This window comes from Micromys minutus (genome assembly GCF_963924665.1).
Source record: "Micromys minutus genome assembly, chromosome: 2".
Lineage (NCBI taxonomy): Eukaryota > Metazoa > Chordata > Mammalia > Rodentia > Muridae > Micromys > Micromys minutus.
Window position 1 is genome coordinate 41,663,711 of NC_137971.1, and position 21,708 is coordinate 41,685,418.

General features: G+C 39.7%; 1 protein-coding gene across 2 annotated transcripts in view; it reads left to right on the forward strand.

The window, feature by feature from the left end:
• PCSK5 (proprotein convertase subtilisin/kexin type 5) overlaps positions 1-21,708 on the forward strand; it is a gene marked incomplete at its 3' end in the record, with an annotated part of 393,680 nt that overhangs the window by 179,852 nt on the left and 192,120 nt on the right. For both annotated transcript variants that reach the window (XM_080912751.1, XM_080912752.1), the window contains exon 9: positions 4,062-4,162. In XM_080912751.1, the coding sequence (XP_080768877.1) occupies positions 4,062-4,162 (101 nt within the window). The remainder of the gene's footprint in view (positions 1-4,061; positions 4,163-21,708) is intronic.

The window sequence follows — 21,708 nt, forward strand, 5'->3', positions numbered from 1 at the left end:
TCTGTTGTGATATGGAATTCATCTCTGCGTTAGGATGGCACAGGAGTGAAGAAGACCCTCACTGTTCGGAGAAGCAGCTGCGTCCCTTGCATTCCACACTTCTAGGTTCTCTTAGCAATATGGGAGTGTTTTATATTTAAAGTATTCCTTCTCCCAGAATTCTACATCCATCCTGGTGACATCTAAGGATATAGAAATCATTCCCCAATCCTAATTTTTCCCACGTCATTGTGCTTAATAAAGATGCAAATTCTGTCCACTCTCTGCCCTTCACCCAATCTCTGTTTCTAAAACTGCTCACTAAACACATTTTCAACCCAGATCCAAGTAAACTCAAGAAATAAGGTCAGCCTAACAAACAGCAAATCATTTCACGTTTTAGAAATATCTTTTCAGTTCCTCCCTTAACAGGTAAGAAGCAATCTGGCACCTCCAAAACAAAAAGGATCACAGAGCATCATGGAGAGAGGATACTTAGTGAAGGTTGCTGTAAAACTTCCACTTAGAGCCCAAATCACTCTGTGCTGGGATTCCCTGGAGAATGGCATCAACAGGCAATAATCAAAAGCCCAATCAGCTCCAATAATGGGTTGTGAACTATTAGGAAATAAAAGCTAGTGATGGTTCTTCTCAGGGATCCAGGCTACAGCTGAACAATACCCTGCCTGGCTCACCAAGAAAAGATGACATCCCTAACTCTGTGGAGTCCAAAAGCCCATCTGCTACTGATCCTACGAGGCTGGAAATCTAATTTGCCCATCAGGATAGCTTTGATCTGCACGGGGCCTGCGCCCTCTCCAGTTTCCCTCTTGGTGATGGACGCAAATGATGTTTTCTTGAGCAACTTTAGTTCTTTTGGATACAAATTCTGTTTCTGATTTGGATGGTGAATTGAGGGAATTTGGAACATGCAAGACTGCCACTGGGAAGAATACCAAATTCTGAGACATTCTCAAGGGAGTCTGAAGTCAGAGCGTATCCACCCTGCGTTATAGGCTACACACTGGAGGACACTTATCTTTGGGGTACACTGGCAGTTCCTAACATCCTGTTTCCTGTGATGAATGGGGTTACCCCTGGTGGCTCCAGTTTAAACCATCATTTTTCTTTTGGGTTGCACATCCTACAGTGACCTTTGTTTTTTTTTTCTTTTCTGCCTTCTTTTCATGGTGAGAACCTTACTTAGACATTCCTGGTAATTTACACCTCGCATTTCCACACTGACAGTAGCTTCCTATTGAAATGACCCTTCTGGAATTCCACTTAGAAGGAAGAAGGGAGGGAGATATGATTGGTTTCTTTCTTCCCGCTTCTCGGTCCCATCACCTTCCTGCTCAGCTCCCCTCCAACTAATTTAGTTCAAATGGCTGAAAAAAATATTAGAGCACAGTGATGACTTGAATTCCTCACAGTGCTGTCAAAATTGATGACATTTGACATTGGTGTCTCTATGTGACAGTTCTAAGTAGGTCTTTATGTAAGCACATGATTGTGTGTGTGTGTGTGTGTGTGTGTGGTGCCTATAAAAGGATGTGGTGTATTTGTGCTATTTACCCGACATCATAAACTGTTTCTTGCTCATGTCTGGCCAGAGCTGGTTGTAATGTTCTAAAGCGCTGCACACACTCAGGCTGTTCATTCCGGACCTGTGTGGAAAGCTTCATTTCCAGCTGAAGAGTACAGAGGGAAATGTCATGAAAAGGCCTGAATCCAGGCACAATTTATTGAAAAATAAATTAACACTTGCACAAATGAATGTGACGATGGATGAGGTAAAATTTCAAAAAATTTTCATTTCTCAAGACCATCTCTCAAAAAAACAGGGACTGAGGAGACCTAGAAGTAAGCCATTTATGATATGTTCATGGTTGGACTCAGAGACTTGTACCTTAGAAAGTAGCTGTGCAGAATCCCCTCTGGTTTCAACTGGGCAAGAAATGTATTCTTAAAATGTTATTTATCATGGTGGGCATGTGATATGTGAGAGTGGGAACAGTTCTCTCTTTGCCTTTACATATGTGAACAGATCAAGCTCAGCTCACCGAGCTTGGAGTGTTTTATTCACTTAGACATCTTACCCCCCACCTGAGAAAAATCCCCTGGAAACCAATGATCTAGCACCTCCACTTCTGGTATTATATTCAAGAGCATTTTAAATGAGATCTTTAAGAATAATGTGCACTCCTTTGTAAATTTGGAGCACTGTTCAGCAGCCAACCATAGCAGCAAGCATGATCGATGTCCATCAGCATACAAGGGATGTAGGGAGTCAAACATAATGAAGTATTAGTCACTGATAGGAAGGAAACACTGTCATATGCTACAGTGTAGATGGCGTTTCTGAACATCATATAAGTGACTTAGTCCAATCAATAAGGGGCAGGTACTAAGTGATTTCCCTTAGGTGTGCTATGTAATCAAACACATCAACACAGGAAGCATAACAGTGATGGGAGGCAGAAGGCAGAACAGTAGACATTCAGAGTTCCACTCATGTAGATGAGATAGGTCCTACAGATCCAAGACAGTGGTGTGTACTTACTAATACTATACACACAAAAAAAAAATTGCAAGGAGGGTTAACTTGTATTATACTTTTTAAAGACCAGTTAAAAGTTTCTTAACATATAGTTGAGTACAGTTTTATATAGCTACGTAACCAAATCTCTAGAGTTCTCCATATTTATTTTCCCATTTCTTCTATGTCCATATTCATAGATATGTGAGATGGGTCATCTGATAGCATTGCATGTGTTGAAAGAAATGAGGAAAAGTGATAGATTTGCTTTATTGAGTGGGCCAAGATGCTTTTCTAGGTCTCTTACATGATGGAAAATTCCATTCAGCCTCCTGTGGCATAGAAAGAAGTTGTAGGGGTGATTGTGCAGGCGGGTATCCATCTGCTTGGTACCCTGAGTTCAACAATCTCATGGTCCTCTTAGAAAAACAAAGGCTGTGCTTTCTGCTGCCTCTTCTCACTGTCTTTCTGCTCAGCTTTCACATCAGCTCTCTCCTCTGTGATATGTGGTGACATACTTGTCTTCGTGCCAAAGAAAGGTTTATTGATGTCATCCAGTGACTGCAGAAGCCCACTGATTCATCTCCCCATCAAAAACAAAATCAGTCCCAAGGGAACCAAATGGATTACTGTCCAGGAGGGAAGACTTTTTTTTTTTAATCTGAGAAGTATCACACTGGTTTCTCAAGTCCTATTCTATAGTACTTAAGTTCTCTTTTTAAGGAGAATTTGAATTTAATTTTCTTTCGTAGTGAAACAATAATGAAGACAGGCTGGGAACCATTGCCTCTGCTGGACGGTAATAGAGTTTAGTCAGAGCTGAAGTGAACTGGACTCAAGCCAAGACATAAAATGATCTAGTTTTCACAATTTGATTGCAAGGTAAAAATGGAAAAGTAGCTACCTCTTACACATAAAGTACAAGCAGACACTGCCGCAGCTGTGGGTGAGATACTGGAACTCTGCCCTTGCTTTCACTTTTCTGATGCTGTGAAGCTTTAGAGGAAGCCTTAATTCATCCATGCAACATTTTTTATGAATTCTAGAAAAGTCCACAAGCCAAGGTTACTTTGGAGGCAGGGACTTAATTTGAAACCTGTTTCTTCCCCAGTTATAATTCAGACAAATCAGGGGCTGTATAGTTTATCCTTTCAGTTTGCGATACCTGGTTTAGTGTGGGGGTGTTCATTCAGCACATTTGATTAAATGTGCTTAAAATGTGGACCCTTGAAATGATTTCAATTTTCATTCAGAGTGGAACTGAGGTAGGACACAAATGGTGTGTGCACTACAGACTCTTAGAAAGCACCTTGACTTTCTGAGCTCTGGTTCACTCTGGTCCTGCTCTTGTTTTAATGAAGTGGATTTCCAGTCAAGTTTGGTTTTTTACAGGCAATTCTTTGAAAATGAGCGGTCACACAAGTCTGAAAACATTGAATTTACAATTAGTCTTTAATTCTTCTCTATCCACTTTGTGAGTAAACTTCTTGCTATGATTATGACTGTCCTCAGGGTCTAAATTTTTTTAACTTTTGTCTTTCAGATCACTACTGATCTAAGGCAGAGATGCACAGACAATCACACTGGAACATCAGCCTCAGCCCCCATGGCTGCTGGCATCATTGCCCTGGCCCTGGAAGCCAAGTAAGCCTTGATCTCTCTTTCTCATCTCTGGTGACAAGCCCCTAAGTCTAAGAACATCCTCCCACCCCCCATGCCCATATATGTAGTCTTTAGCACAGTAGGCCAGGAGATAATGTTCCATGCCAATTTAAATTTTAGCAATTCAGCTTTGCATACATTTTCATTGGTGAAAATAGTGGCTCACACCTGTAATCCCAACACTTGAAAAGTTGAGGTAGGAAGATTAGAAGTTTGAGACCAGTCTGGACTACATGACAAGTTCCACGTCCACATGAGATCCATAACAAAATAAATGTTTTATGAGGCCCTGTTTCAAACTCACAGACACAAAGCAAAACAACAACCAGAACTCATTCAGAGAGGGTTGGGACTTACATATGCTTGAAAAAGCAGGTTGTGTGATTCCTTCATTATGGAGTCACAGTATTAGCCAGTTGGCTGCAATAGTCTTGTCCTGTTGGTTTTTCTTTTAGTCTGGGAATGTCCGGGCTGGCCTTAGACAAGTTAGTAGCACCACCCTCTCTGCTTCTCTTCTTTATAGCTCAGCAAGGTATCTCAGATTCTTCAGCATTAATGCTGTCACAGATTGACTCTACGGAACAGGACATGTCAAAGTCGCATGGCAGGATCCCACAGACAACCCATTAATCTCAGCTTTGTTCCTTGTCCTTCTACTCAAACCCTGTTTAAAGTCCTTTGACAAGATTCTATAAGCTGTTTGTATATAACACCTCCTCCTCTCTCAAAACAAACAGGTCCATTTGACGTAGCTCTTTGAAAATTTTGTGCAGATTTAAAATCTTGGCCCCAATCTCAAAACCTAAGATGTCCAGGAATCTTAAAGTTTTCTTGTAAATTTAGCACCCAGATTTATTTGATAAACTTTTTCTTGCTATTTCTGTCTGTTCTTATCCCACACATTGTAAAGATACTCATCTTTACTATATCAGGGATGTGACTGAGCCCCTCACTAAAGGTTTTGCACTGTTCCTGTAATTGGCACCATTTCTGCAAACAAATTCATGAGTTCCACACACATCTGGTCCAAAGACTTTTTGCAGTGAGGGATTTGAGGGTATGTTCCCTGAGGATTTCCCTGAATGAAGATAAGAAGAAAATATAACTAGACTAAAGACATCAACATTTCTCAAAAGGAGTTTTTCATTCCTCCCCTTCTGTCTAGGTGCTCCTTAGAATGCAGCTCTGGTGGGTGGGAAGGAGGAGACTGAGGAAGCTTGAGTCATGACATAAAAATGGACTAGTTAGTTCCCAGTATCCAAATGGGAGCTGGTGCCATAGGTTGGGTAGCTAACTTCCTATGCCTTATTATTGGGTAAGCATTTAAATATTTGACTATAGATACATATTTACATATACTATACATCTAAAGAGGTAAAGTTCTTAACTACTGAGCCAACTCTCCAGCCCCCATTTTGGTTCCTTTTTGGGAAGACTAAATGTGAAGTCATCTTATACATCCTCTGTCTTAACCTCTGTTAAGGTGCTGGACAAAGATTTGGCAAATAAATGGCACTTACCCTGTGAAATTCTCAACTTTACAACTTTTCACACAATGTTCTAGTAGCAGAAGTTAGTTAAGTACCTGTATTTTGTAATTTGCTAGAGTCTAAATAAGGTCTTTGAAGAAAAAAAAAGTATTTTTTCCAGAAATTCTAGGTGGTTTCTCTGGAATATTTTCTTATCCATGAAATATTGAGGGGAAATAGGAAACCCAGAGTTCATAACCACCTTGCTCTCACATAAAAACCAGAATCTCAGATTTAGCCTTTTAACATTGTAACTACTGCTGAGCACACTAAGCCGATTCTGCACTATTCTAGAAATTACTGTAACCCCATCTTGTTTCCAATGACAGTTATTTTACATACTATTGAAGCTAGCATGCACACCCCACTCAGTGACACGGGTCATCTGGAGGCCGCAGAACAACACACTGAGAGAATGCTGCTATTTTCCATGTTGAGAATTTTTAACATTTGTTCCTGCCAAAATGGGCATAAGTAGAAGGAAACCCATATTTTACAAATACAGGTTATCTGGAAACCACTGTATTTTTAAAGTGTAGCAAGCCAGTTCCATCATGACCCTACAACAAGTGATAGATAAGCAGTCATATAAAATGAGAAGGAATAGGCCGCTCCCTGTAACTCTATTGATTTGACATCCAGCCAACCTCTGCCTGTAAGTGAAGCTGAAAATTACAGGAAAGAGGTCTTAGTTCTCTAGGAGTGGGTCAGGAGTGGCATTAAACTACTACCAGAATAAGCACTGGGGTTGGCTTTGGGGCAAAAATTATCTAAAAGGAAGAAATTGCAGACAGGAGCTCAAATAACAGTGTACCGAGGCTGCAATTGCTCTACAGCTAAGCCTGGGCTATGCCCGGGTCGTTACCCACTTCCTGAGACCTAACCTTGCAATCTTCTCTTATACTCAGTAACCATGAGCCCTGGAAGTTTGATATTCAGCCCTTCCAAGTGCAAGCTGATAGCACTGTCTTGGGAGGAAGCCTGAGAGGAAGCTGCAGTAACCAGAACTATTGCTTGCAAGGCAAACCTTCTTTCCAGATGCTCAGCCTACTCACACAAAGCTTGCTAGGCAGCAGACAGGCTAAACCTTCAGGTCAACATGCTCCAAGTAGAGGAGCTAAGCCATGTCTAACTGCATGGCCCCTTTACTCCTACATTGAAAAAACCAATGCGTCCTACCCTCCTGAGTTACTAGATGGCTGAGTTTCCTTGGCATAAGGAAAAGGGGGAAAACTCACTTCCTCAGGTTCTCGTAGGCTATTTCCTCTGCATTTCTGGTACATACCTACTTCTTGGAGATTTGTTGAATCACTGGGAATGAGAGACACAGTGCTTTTTTTCATTGGCAATGGCTATTTTTTTTTTCTTGTCATTATTCTCTAGGCAGTCAGTAGAGTAAAAGCTCGCTTAGCAGCTACACTCTACTAGATGTTAGGGTAATCTAAAGCTGAATATAGCATGTGGAAGGATGCCAAGGTTATCTGCAAAAGTGGGCCTTTTGACAGAAAGGTTGGATGTCTGTGGGCTCTGAGGTTTGTCAAAGGTCCTAAGACCAGTGCCCCACAGAGATCCAGAGATAATGGATTCTGTCTGAGAGTGAATGATTCGAACTCTTCCTTTTCACTTCCCTTGGTCAATCTTCCCTCTTTGGTTAATCAGGTTGCTACTCCCCTGTTCGATCATACTTCTTTTTTATTTATACATTTATTGTTTCAGAAAGCTTGTAGTATGCCAGTAGTTGGGATCTTGTAGCTTTTAAAATAACTTTATGGTTTTCAGCTGATTGAATTGGGAATATAGACTCAGAAATTACCAGGGAACTAATTGCTATGTAAACCATTATTAAAAATGATATGCTGTCACGGAGTCAAACTGTAGGTCATCTAGAAGAAACATGGTGGAAAGTGAGCCTCTCCTGGTGACTGGTGCACACATAGCTGATGTCAGCCAAGCAGTGCAGGAAGGCACCACATCTGTAGGCATCTGCATCTAGACCTCAGCATTCATCAAGGTCTATGCATCTTCACCTCTAGACTCAGAGGACAGGGGGCGAAGAAAGTAAAAGCAAGTTATGCTTTCTGTAAAAGAACTTATACCATTGAGAGAACTATCACTCGAAAGAGTGTCTGGATCAATACAACTTATTTTGATGTGACCCTTCCTAATGTTAGACTGCAGTTACTAGAGCAGAAAAGAAAAACATCAACATTAGCTCAAGAAATCCAAACACGGAGCTCTCTGTTGCAACGAATCTTTCATTGGAAGAATAGAAAATATCCATTCAGTGCTCAGGAAATGTTAATCTACATTGGAAGTAATTTTTAAAACGATGAATTGAGTCAGGCAGGAACTTCCGAAATTAGTTAAGATATAGAGGTTATGGCTAGAAGACCTTTCCATGAATCCTTGCTATAAATTATCTAAAAAAATCTTTTCCTCAAATTTTATTTAGAGGATAAACAAGTAAGTGTGTCTGGTACATATTAAACTTTGGCTGCTCCACTGCCTCGTAAACACACATGTACACAAGCACTCACTGTCAAAGGGGTTCATCCACTTCCTCTTTATTACCTGTCTGTTAGTTCCTATTTCTACTGGTTTTTAGAATATGCCATATGGGTTCATACGAAACATGTAAAGTCTGTAGAATATTCTAGATTGTATAGATAGTCATTTATGGTACTGATATTCTCATGTATAATGCTTTCCTATTGAAACTTAAAACTCACTGGAAATAAGAATTATACTGTATAATCTTTATTTATATTTAGAGGGCAATTATACTCAACACCGGGGAAAACGATAAGGCAGCATGGTATACCCAGAGAGAATTGAGTAGGCCATAATTGATTTTTTTTTTAAGTCTTTAGCTATTAAAGCTAAAATCTCACCAGGGAAGCAAATGTTCTCTGGCAGACATACACAATTCATTCATGAAACAAACAAACAGAAAAAAAAAAGTCTTTGTGAATGGCCATGGGTGGCATAAGACATGGTTGAAAATAGAAATGGTTATGCTTAGCTTGATGCTTCAAGATGGGGCATTGCTCTCTTTCATACTCTTGATGACATCTAAGCATAGTATCTTTAGCAAGGTTGATTCTTAAACACAGAGTAACGCATCTATGAAAACTCTGTTTTCTCCTTTCTGTGAAAGGGCTGAGTCCTGAGTCAACTGGCAGAATTACTTGCGTGTATGTTTATTGTTTTCACACTTCCAGCTCTTCTTAGTCACATGTCGGTCCTTTATGTGAGTCCCCCTGGGAGCTTCTAAGGGAAGTCCCTGAACCTTTGTCCTGAGGGGGAGAGATCCTGTCAGACCTGTGATGGCCCAAGTGAGAGGAGCTGCTACAATGCCAAAGCATGACTCACACCATCTGCTATGGCTTTAAAACAAGGTTCTCAATAGTCTTTTCTCAAGACATTAAACGACTTGCAGCTTTTGCGGGCTTTCTGTTGCTCTGCCTTATCAACCTCTATGTCTTCTGCCTTACTTCACTACAAGCTGTCCTATTGATATGTACAAAAGTCAAGGGCAGTACCTAAATGTGAGACGCACGTATTGTAAGATACCTGGGGCTGCTGAGATATCTGGAGTTTTTGACAAGCTAGGTCTGAGTGAAAACAACTCACACAGAGCTTCGGATTCCGAGAACAGAACATGAGCAGGGGACAAGGATTCAATAGCCACAAATATTTCTAAAGATCAGGCTTAGCATCTGGGTAATGATACCTTGTAACCAGTCTTATCTTCTTCTTGGTTGTCATCTTAATTAAAAACACATCTCACTATTAACTGTTCTATTGAGAAATTTCCCAAGAGCCACACTGAGCTCTATGAAATGTTCAGTGGGTGGGGAGCACAGATGTGTTTGATTATGGAGGTAGCATCACAAAAAGACATACCCACTCTTTCCTTTAAGCAGAGTTTCACTCCACTTAGAACATAGAAAATCCACACGTAGTGAAACACCCAGGCATACATGCACAAATTCTGGGCAATCACAAGGACAAGGGACTGGGCATTGAATCCACACTTCTTGATCTACACCCTAAAAAGTTCCATGCGTACTGTAGTACTGCAGTCCAGACTTGGAATTCAGCTGAGGTTTCTGGCATGAGAAAGCTGAGTGAATTAAAAGGCAATCAGGAAAGAGTTGACAAGGTTTGTGGGGTTAAGAACAGCAAAGCAGCACACATTTCAATTGAGGCTGAGCGGACAGGGTAGGGATGTACTGTCCTGGATTATTCCCTATAGTGAAATAATTGTAACCAGACACACGGAGCAGTTACCACAGGCCCTCTGCCAGGACTGTGAATGAAAATAGCTTTGTTATGTCTACATACACGCAGACAATACACTCTGTCCTCTAGCACTCTTCAAGTTCAAATTATATAGAAGCCAATTTTCCCTGGACTTGCCTGACTTTGTACCTTAAGTAACAGTTCCAAACAGGATGACTTCCAAAGGTGTCCATTATGACTGGACTTTTCCCTGGTCAGCAGGCTCATTCATTTGAATTGTCTTGGGAGCCAGCCAGTGTTTCCATCGCCTTAGATGAGCAAGCAGCACCATGGTGGAGACTTGAACTACCACAAAGACAAACTGAAAACAGAAATTTCTAAGGGATTCTTACCTGCTTCTTTTTACTTAGCTGTATTTAGCTGTATTCTGATGCCAAGATGTACTTGCAGACAGGAACCTGCTATGGCTGTCCTCTGAGAGGCTCTGCCAGTACCTCACTAAGACAGATGCAGATACTCATAGTCAACCATATGGCTCAGCATGGGAACCCTAATGGAAGAGTTAGGGGAAGGGCTGAAGGAGCTGAAAAGGATTGCAACCTCATAAGAACAGCAATATTAATTAACCGGACCCCTCAGAGCTCCCAGAGGCTAAGCCACCAACAAAGAGTATAATGGGCCAGTCTATGGCTCTGGCTACATATGTAGCAGAGGACTTCCCCATCTGGCATCAGTGGGAAGGGAGATGCTTCGTCCTGTGGGAGCTTCATGGCCCAGAGAAGGGAAATGCTAGATGCATGAGGCAGGAGTGGGTGAGTGGGTAGGAGAGCACCCTCTTAAAGGCAAGGGGGAGGGGAATGGACTGGGTGTTTTTGTGGGGAGACTTGGAAGGGACAAAACATTTGAAAGTGTAAGCAAATAAAATGATAAACAAACAAATTGTCTTTCACTGAAAATATGCAATTTTTACTATTACAATATTTTTAAATAAGAATGATTCTTATTGCTATAGCACTCCTCGAATCTATTTCTTGTATCACTGAATGAACCCAGTTTTTACACAACCAAATATCAGGAAAGCTTCATGTTACTCACATGCAATATGTGTGGCAGGAAACAGATATACTATTTGTAATGTTCTAGATGGCTTCAAAGGAGTATGGTTGAAGTATGGGTAACGGGCAGGGGGAAGGAGGGAGGAAGAGAGGGAGAGAGAAAGAGAGAGAGGGGGGAGGAAGGGAGGGAGGGACAGAGAGAGATGGGGGAGTAGATTTGATGTGTGTTTTGTAGGTACCACATTCAGTAAATGCATTCAGAAAAGCAGGGCTAAGATCTAGTGGCTTTGCTGAACATGGCGTGGTGCCGTTTATAGAAATAAATACACTCGATATTTTCCCATGGGATTCTAGGAATTCCAAGAAGCATAAAACCTGGTGAGACTAGATGTCCCTGGGCCTAGGTGCCTTGTAATGAGAACTGTGGTAAATGTCTTGGGCAATTATTGATTGAGTTTTGTGTGCCAACTCCCACAGCAGTTATTCTGATCATTTTTTAATCCTCAGAAAATGCCTACCACAGTGTTTATAAATGTTATAAATGGCTGACAGTTTACTTTTTAAAGTGAGCAACAGTGACTATTGATCTCTTTTTATTATAAATTGTGAGCCTGCCCTTGTGTTCTTTGCTATGCAGGCTGTTAACAATAGATTAACTTTTACAAGAATACCCAATAACATTGGTTAGGAAACCTACTAATGTCTTCATGAGTTTATAAACAATATGTAAAATAGTATTTCAATTTCATCTCTTAGGAGGTTTTGAATTTTTGCTTATTACTAGGAAAGTTTTGTTCCTTATAGTGCTTATGATTAACCTCTAAGTAGTTACTTCTTACTCAATTTCAGCAAAGCTTATAAAAAAACATTCCTGTGATGGTTCATCCCCTAGCTTCATCTTTGATGATTCTATCTTGAAACCAACTTAACATTGAACTCTGTTTCTTCACCGTGTGTTCTTGGGATGCTGTATGGTTTTCGTTAATTTAATTTTTAAGAATTCAGTTCATCAATGCTGCATTTACACCATTTCCTCGCCTCCCCTGCATCCAACTCTCACTCAATCTTAAATTCATTACTTTGTCTTGTACAATATGTTGTGTGTGGGGAATGTATGTATGTACGTATGTATATATGTATGTATGTATGTATGTATGTATGTGTGTGTGTGTGTATGTATTTTTCATTTATTTATCTAACTTGCAGAGTTCACTTAGTATTGCTCATATGTTTAGGGCTCGCCCTTTGTGATTCCATAATCTTACTGGGAGATCAGCCCTGGAAATGATGACCCTCTCTGTAGTCGTTTATTGCCTCTAGTTCTTCATTAGGGGCGACCTTGTGAAATTTTTCCAATCTGTGTTGGCATGGCGGGTGCTGCTGGTGGTGTTAGGGGTGACGGTGATTTAGTTTTGGCTTGTTTGTGTGTTTGTTTGTTTGTTTGTATGTGAGACAAAGTTTCTCTGTGTAGTCCTGATTCTCCTGAAACATGCTTTGTGAACCAGGCTGACATTGAACTCAGAGATTCACCTGCATCTAAGCCTGTCAGCATGTCTTGTTGAGATTTTATAGATACAGCCTTCCTGTCGTGTCTAGAAGACAGCATCAAGCAGTAGACAACCCGATCCTCTGGCTTGTACATTCTGTCTGTCACCTCTTCTGCAGTTTGGTATATGGGTTGTGTGACAGATCTGTATATCGCCTTGGGGTGAGTTCTTACAGATCAAGAGGGATTTTGTTTATTGGTTTAGAAGTTTTTATGTTTTTGCATTTATTTGTTGAGTGGTTGTTGTTGTTTTTGTTGTTGTTAGGTAAATACTTTTCAGTAGATAGCAGATGCACACTTGTCTATAATTCATTCTGTAGCCTAGGCTAGCCTCAAGAGCACTTTTTTCCTGCTGCAATCCAAGACCTCAGGGGTGCATTACCACACCCAGTTTTAGACTGTCTTTTGAATCAATATAACTTATGCCTACCCTGGTTTGGGACTATAAATATTACTATAATGTTTATTTGTTTCATTTATTCTAAACAGAATAATTATCCAGACGTCAAATAGGGCTGAATTTTAGTAATCAGCTGACACTGTGTGTGTGTGTGTGTGTGTATGTGTGTGTGTGTGTGTGTGTGTAATTCTCTTTTATAAAATATTATTCCTAGTACATTTACTGTCCATGTGGGAGGAGAATGGAAACAGAAAATATAAATGCAACATGAAAAAGCATGTCATTCATATTAACATTAACAAGTCAGTTATGGCATTTGTTATTTTGAAACCCTCTTATGCTGTATCCATTTTACTATGAACTACAATACCTGAATCCAAAACACAGAAATATCTTGCATACTTACTGTCATTTGCAGTTAAACTTTAAGTTCAGCGCTGTGGATGATTTCAGTTCTTACCAAGTAGCCGCAGATGTGGCTAAGGTGACACACACCTTTCTGCTCCAGAAGTCTATGGAGTCTGGCAATGTCATTTTGACCACTAAAGATCACAGCATGTAGATGTGTAACGTCTCATATGTGAAGCTGAAGGTTCTCCTTGCTGTTGGCCCCTCGTGTGTATGCATAGTGCAGCAAAGGCCAAACGAGACATAGAAAATGAGCGACTCATTTCCAATATACAATATACTACTTTACTGCTTTACAATATACTACTAGGCTGTATTCTTGATTACCAAGCTCATTTCATCCCTGAAGCATCCCAAGGTCAGTGTCACCACCTTTTCCTCAGATAGAAATTAAGGACCAGAAATCCTCAGAAAGTAAAAGGTAGACCAGGAAAATCAGCCCAAATTCACATGACACAGAATGCATCACCCTACCATACCACTTTACTACTCTAAGAGCAAATGCAAGACCTGCTTAGCGAATGGCTGCTACATTTATAGGGGCTGTGAGTTTGGGGAAGGAAGTCAAACTTTTGAGCAGGATGGTACAGAAACCTTTATAGAACGAGAAAGACTTAGCCTACATGTTACAAGTGACTAGGCATGTGACTGCATATTGCAAAGCCCACAAAATAATTTTAATCATTTAATTGCAAGTGGTCTATAGATCATGATGAGAAATCCCTAAATGCGTAAGGATCAGTATGCTACGCTAAATCAGGGACCAGAAACTAAGTGGTAATAGTGCTTATACACAATGAGTAAGTGGATGGGAAAGAGGGAGAGAGGAAGAAATAGGAGGAAGAAAGGAGGCAGGAAAGAGGGAAGAAGTAAAGAAGGCAAGAAGGGCGCCTGCAGTGCTTTCAGTACCAGCCGTTGAGTTTCACTTTAAGTCTGAATGTTGACCATATAAAAGAAATATTAGTTGAGTCGTTCTCGCTACTATAATTTGTTTATTTTTGAAAGATATTTTCACAAGTTGGAAATGGTCTTATGTCTCACATATCGTAGTGACAAATGTATACTCTCATTGTCTTGATGTCATTGAGCATGTGTCTGGCACTGTGCTAAGAGCCGGTGTACTTATGAACAAACATACATGGTCCATGCTGATAGCCCCTGTGTGTTTGGTTTTTGAGCCTGGCTCCTGTGCACCTTATATTCCTATTAACAGATGGAAGATAATTGTGTCTGATATAGAGGGAAAAACTAAGCCAGATGTGTATTGTGGTTCCAGGAGTTTGTAGGTTATAAGAAAGGACCAATAGTGATAAGGGATGAGGAAATCCATTGAAGAACTGATTTTATCCGTGCTATAACTGTAGTCACAGAGTCATTTACTTTATCTTTGGCCACCTTCAGTTTTCTTGGGAGTATTTGGTGGACACATTAACTACATTTTACCTACTTTATCTGCTCATAACCTGCCATTGTGGCTAAGACTCAAAGTAAAAGGCCAGACAGCAAAAGAGACAGCCTGAAAGTCATATATTGGTATGACTGGAAGTGGGTTGATAACAGCGAGCATCACTTCAAAGACTGAAATCGTACCATCAGATTGTACAACTGTAACAAAAGACCTTCTGTTTATGCCCAGTAGGCATTCTAAATATCTAAAATACTCAGTATAGGACCAGAGAGCAGGGAAATATGGGGAAAGACTGAGTAAATCCTGAGGCAAGGAGGTATGATCTCTTCACAGCTCTGGGAGGCCTTCTTGCAGAAGCTCTGGGAAACCTTTACAAATGTCCTCAGAGAATGTTGCCCATGACAATTTCACAGAGAGTGCTTTGTTTGATTCTTACTCCCTGCTCTGCACTTAAGTGCCTTTGGAATGGACATTTAATGGCCTCACTCTCTATAGCAGATGTATTCAATTTTATAATTTTCATTGTGTTAAAACTCTCAATTACATGGGATCCCAAACCTGAAATATGAAATAATTGTTATCAGTTTGGCTGGGAACTGTATAATATTGGAAGATTGCCCAGAGAATTTCTGGTCTGTTGAGAAGCATTTCCCTGAGCATACTCCAGGAGAACAATAAAGAAATGTGGGCTGTTTAAGAACAAAGCTGTATTTTGAGAAAATATTCTTAAATCAAGTTTTCCACTGATGTGCCTTTGGTAGGCAGAATTTCAAGTGAACAAAAGTTACACTGGGTTTTGAATTGGAAAACGGTACATAAGTCTTTGCAATGCAGAATGTTGGGGCTTGGTTGTGTTTGAGTGTGGGGGGGTTGTCTATGGGTGTGTTGTGTGTGTATAAGTGTTTTATGATTTTTAAATTAAAAAGATCAATTAGCACATGCAGAATTAGGTTTCATCCTGACATTTTCATACACTTGTCGGCTAGCCAATCTGCTTGTTTGCTTCCATCCTCCAGAATGCCATGCCCCCAGTGCCTGTCATGTGTCTTTCCACCCACCTTCTTCCTTGTCAGGTGTCCTCTTGCCACCAGCCCCTTCCTCAAAACCTCTTCTTCCACACTCATGGTCTTCTTTCTTGTTTCATAATCTATACCTCCCCTCTCCCCCACTTAACATATATGCATATAAACACGTTAAGCTAGAATCTCATATAATAGAGCATATTGGAGTTTTGTCTTTTCGATCAACCTCACATAACAGAATGCTTTCAGCTTCATTGATTTTCCTGCAAAATTCATATCATTTTTCTGGAAATTCTGGACAAAATTCCATTGTGTGTATGTATGTATGTGTGCATGCATGCATGTGTGTGTGTGTGAGTCACATTGTTACTAGCATTCACCTGTAGATAAGCACTGAAGTTAGTTCCACTTTTTATTGTCAATTATGTAGCAATCACCATGGATATGCATGTGTCTTCATGGCAGGATACTAACCTTTGGGTATATTTCCATGAATAGTTGCTTAGAACCTTCTAGTTTTAATTACTCAAGAAACCTCCTTATTATTTTTCATATACACTTTACTAAGTTACACTCCCACAAGCAGTGAATAAGTGTTCCTGTTTCCCCACTTTCATTGTTGGATTTCTTGATGTTAGCTGTTCTGACTCTGAGGAGATCAAACCTGAAAATTATCCATAGTTTAGATTCCTTTGATGGCTAAGGATGTTAAATACTCCTTAGATTGTTTCTATCGACAGCCATCTGTTTGTTTTGATTGGCAGAGATTACTGGTTTTTTTTTTTTAATGTATTCTAGATGTTAATCCTCAATCTGATATATTGTTGGCAAATATGTTCTCCCATTCTATAGACTTGCTGTTGGCTCTGCTGAGGGTTTTCTGTGCTGTACAGAAGCCTTGTCATTTCATGCCTACCTGCTTGTTAGTTCATGGTTGTTTTCTGTGCTATTCGAGTCCCATTCACAAAGTTCTTACCTTAACCCCCATCCTCATGTGTGTCTTCTTGTTTGTTTCTAACTGTTTCAGGAATCAGGCTTTAAATTAAAGGCTTTAGCCTAAATGTATTATTTTATCGATTGGGAGATGTGGATCTATTTTCATTTTTCTCAGGATAGATTGTAGCTTTTTTTCCTGCACCACTAATTGAATAGACCATGTTTTACCCCAATGTATGTTTTTGACACTTTTATTAATATTAAGTTTTCATAACTGTATGTGTTTACTCCTGAGTCTGCTATTTTATTCTACATGTATGCATACTTTTATTTACATGAGTACCATGCTGTGGGAGTCCTTTATTTTCTTTTAATCATGGGGGCACTTGGAATTATCCAACTCATTCTTCTAGTTTGCCGTTATTGTATTGGAAGCAAACTAACATTTCTCCAACACGGACAGATGCCTGAAAAACACTGCCATGGCTGCCAGTCTTACTATCAATAAACCATTTTTTAAAACCAAGACTATTGTCACCTGAGTACTCACATAACTTTAAAATAAATGTGTCATATTACATGTATGTAAATACCTACATATATGTACTGATATGTGCATCTTCCCTATTCAATCTACCTCAGCAGCTGTTTTTAATCGCAAATGACTAGATATTTATACATACTGCATATATTTTATACTTTATTATCTTCCCGTTGTTCATGTGTTGCTGTCCCTTCAGATTTTAGTCATTTTTTAACCTTCCTTTTCCTGATAATTATATTTTAAATCATGCTTTTAAATAAAATAATGCAATAGCAGTTAAAGACAGCATGCAGGTTATTGCATCAGCTTCCACCTTGTTTATTTGACACAGTTTCTCTCAGTGATCCTGGAGCTCACCCACTAGTTAGATTGACTCGCCAGTGAGTCCCCAGGATCCTCCTGATTCCACCTCCCAATACTAGGATAATATGCTCTCACTGCCATACCCAGCTTTTCTGTGTAGATACTGGGATTCGAACTCATGTCTTCATGCTTGTACTGCAAGCACATTATTCATTGAGCTACTGCTAGAGTCTAGGTCTTGGTTTCATTGAATCTGGTTTTCTCATTCAAGAAAAGTTCTTAGAATTACTTGAATCTTTTATATTGGCATAGTAAACTTCCGTAAGTTACTTAGTTCTGTATTTTGGGAAGTAGAAATTTAGTTCTGTATTTTTGGGAGTAGAATTAACATGGAACTAGCATAGAAAGTTAGTTCTGTATTTTGGGGAGTAGAATTAGTTTTTGAACTAGCAATTATTTGCTTGGTTGCTGTCTAACTTATATCTTTAATTGATCTCTGTCAGCTACCTCTTGTCTCTTTAAGTCATATGTTATATCTGAATATTTTGTTTTATCTGATGATGCTGTTACTTCTCTTTATTCATTTGTGATTAATTTTTCATGTCTGTTCTTATTGGAAAGTGTTATGCACAAGGGTAACTGTTGTCATTCCTGTGGATGTTGTTTTTTTGTCTGGGTTGTTTTTAAACTTTTTTGTTTTCAGTTGACAGTGCTTCCTCATGCACCATGCCTTCGAATGAGTTTTTGCTTCATCAAGGTTTCACTGTGAGGGAAGCTTAGGTGTTTTCTCAGTGTTTGCTGAGCTTTAGGTATAGTTAGTAGCTCATGTACGCACTAGCTTTGTTAGGATTGCTTCGCAGAGTAATGGATTTCTTCATCTCTTCCTCCATTGATACACTGCTTCGTTCTGGACTCGGCTCTCAGTCTCCTGTTGGCATCTTTTACTTACGTCTTTTTCCTAAGTGGGGTTTACAGTGCACACTTTATTTTACTGGCGTCATATCCTCTCTCCCTCTCTCTGCCTGTGGGGTGTATATGTACACTCTTGCATGCGTACATGCGTGTATGCGTGCGTGTGCTGCTGAGCCATTCTGCAGCCTCCTCAGTCCTTTTTATATAAACAACCATCTTCTTTCTTCTGAGATAAACGGATTAAATTCTCTTGAATCTTCATGGGTTTCTTAGCCACTTTATTTTCTCAACCTCCAATTAAACTATCTCGATGGACAAATACCTAAAATATCTAATAGCTTGCTGTGAGATATTTCTTTTAGACAGCACCAGCCTTTATTGTAGGCTCAACCTGTGTTTCCTTTTTAGTGCCAGCTTTCAGCCCTAATTTTTAATGTTGCATGTAGATAATGTTGTCCCTCACTCATTTTCTGAAGCAATTATGTTTACTGGTAAACTTGGGGGCTTTGTATTTGAGGAAGTTTATAAGATAACAATTTTAAACCAATGTAATTTATAGTAGGGGTTTCTTGCGGTATAAAGCTGGGCTATGTTTATTGGTCCCATCTACTTATCCTCTCATCTTTAATACTATAATCTGCATTTCTATAACAGGCCATTTTAGCCCATTTATTTCCTACCATAATTCTTAGTTCCTTCCCAAGAAATCTGCTGAAGTAATTATTGACTTGTGTGCCTAAACACCAGTTTACTTTTAAGTCATCCTGAGATATTCTCTAATAGAAAATTTTACAGTTGTGAAATTTTAGTTTTGACATTTTCTTCACAGGTCACATAAGCTTTGAGGTGTTAGTGTGTTTTATTTCAGTCCTCACAGTATATGTGTGTAGACTGGATAATGCAGGTCCTCAGGGTATGTGTATAGATATACACATATGTGTGTAGACTGGATAATGCAGGTCCTCGGGGTATGTGTGTAGATATACACATATAGGTTATAGCAGGTCCTCAGCACAGCATTCTTGTGTCATCTGCTATCCGCTCTAAGGAATGAGTCTAGTCTGAAACTCTTGACTTTCTTTACTTTCAGTCAGGCAAATGATTCTCTATTCTCTCCTGAAACTAATTTTTCAGGAACATCTTAAGCCAGATCATGCTTTGTTTAGGCTTAATAGTTCTTAGTTCTTTAGTAAGAGCTTAAAGAATTTTTCTTTATATGTACCATGAAGTATATACATTTTTACAACTAGTTGAGGTGGTCTGATTCTTCTTGGTTTTTCTCAGTCACATTTGACATTGGTAGCTTACAAAGGCTATTTTGGAGCAAGGCAGCTTGGCTATGGGGGACAAGCCTGGCATCTAATCCCTACTTTAATTATCTTACTAGTTATTCAGCTTTGAATAGTGTGAAACTTTCTAAAGCTGGGTTTCCATATCTGTAAATGGGAAACAGCAGTGCTCTCTGTCCTGGTGAGTGGGTTATTTTGCATAAACTGAGTGAATAGAGGACTTCAAGCCTCCAGCTCAGTACCAGTTGGAGGCAGAGACAGTCATTAGGGGAAAGCAGAGAGCTGCTTTATGAACTTGGGTTTCTGTTTTCTCTCCTCCAAGGCTACCTTTCCATCTTCCTTTTCCTCTCTTTCTGAAGAAAGGATCCTGGAAGTGCTCATGTTTGAATTCCTCACAGTTGCCCACAGGATCAACCTCACATCACGCTTCATATGATGGCATTGACTCTCAGCTCACTTTGGTTTTTAGTGGGTTATTTTTAATCTGCGAGCCAGAGTCAGGAGGATTGCAGTGAGTCGGAGGCTAGCCTGAGCTACAGAGCAAGACTTCTCAGACAGGAAAAGATGTAGGGATGCTCATGCTCGTACAAGTCTCCAGTGCTAGTGTCAGTTCAGAAACTCTAAATCACCAAGGCCAACAAGTATGGCACATTCTTTTTCTCTCTTAATGATGCTGCGGCACTAGCTTATACGTTCAGCATCCTAATGCCTACCACGCTGGAAGTCAATGGGAGAGAAGATGCAGAGACATCATCTTTCCTGTTGCTTGAGCATAAGAATCTCTGTGACAGCACCAGACATTTGAGGATGAATTTTCATTAGTCTTTATTAATTTCTTCTTGAGTATATGTGTGTGATATGTAAATTCTTAAATGATAGGCTTTTATTGATTTACAATAATGAGGAAGACTGCCAGAAATTGATGTAAGTCAGGAATTTCTGAAATGTGTAATAACATTTACTCCAAATTCTAAAATCTAAAATGTTTAGTGATTTCCAATGAACTTCAAAGTTAAAGCTGAATATGAAGAAATTTTGCCTAAAATGTGCTTCTAGAATGGACATATAGAAAGGCATCTCATTCTTATTTTTATATTCATTTCATTGTGGGGGGATGGGAGCATGCCACAGTGTATGTAGGTGTATGTGTGTGTGCATGAGTGCCTGTGAATGTGCATGTGTGTGTGTGCATCCATGCAGGCCCGAGAATAACCTTTAGAATTCATTACTCCCCTTCCACCACGCAAATACCAGGAATCAAACACATTTTTAATCTTGGTGGCAAGCACCTTTATTCACTGAGCCATAACATCAACCTAAAAGAACATTATTATAATCATTTATGTGTAACAGAAAAATAGAGGAGGAAGTATTTGTAAAGTAACTGAGTATATCAGCAGTGTGGGCTGGGGTGTAACTTAGAGGTAGAGCCATGGCCTAACATGCACAGGGCCGTGCCTTCCACCCTGGCACTGCCAGTAATCATAACGGTTCACACAGCTAAGTTACAAGCAAAACAAATCTCTGAACTCTGTAGAAAACATTGAGAGCCTTTCAACCGGACAATTCACTTCATGAATGGGTGTACTTGCAGCTCTATCCTAATAGTCAATTCTATAAAGCACACTGATAACAAACCAAAGACCATTCCACCATCCTCCACCAAGGCCTCATCAATGGCCAGTCAGCAATGTGAAGACCTCCTGTAGACAAAGGCAACGTATAGAGTGGGCACACACTAAATACCCAAGCCTAAAATAGGCAATAGCTAACTACACCATGATTTTTAAAGGGTGGTTAGAAGAGACCTTGGCAACATATCTTAGTAGCACTACAATTCACTAAGCAGAAATATACCAAGTGCTAACATGTTTGTCTGTGTACTACAGACTTTAAACATAAGAAAGTGACCTGTGATGGAAGTTTGGGGA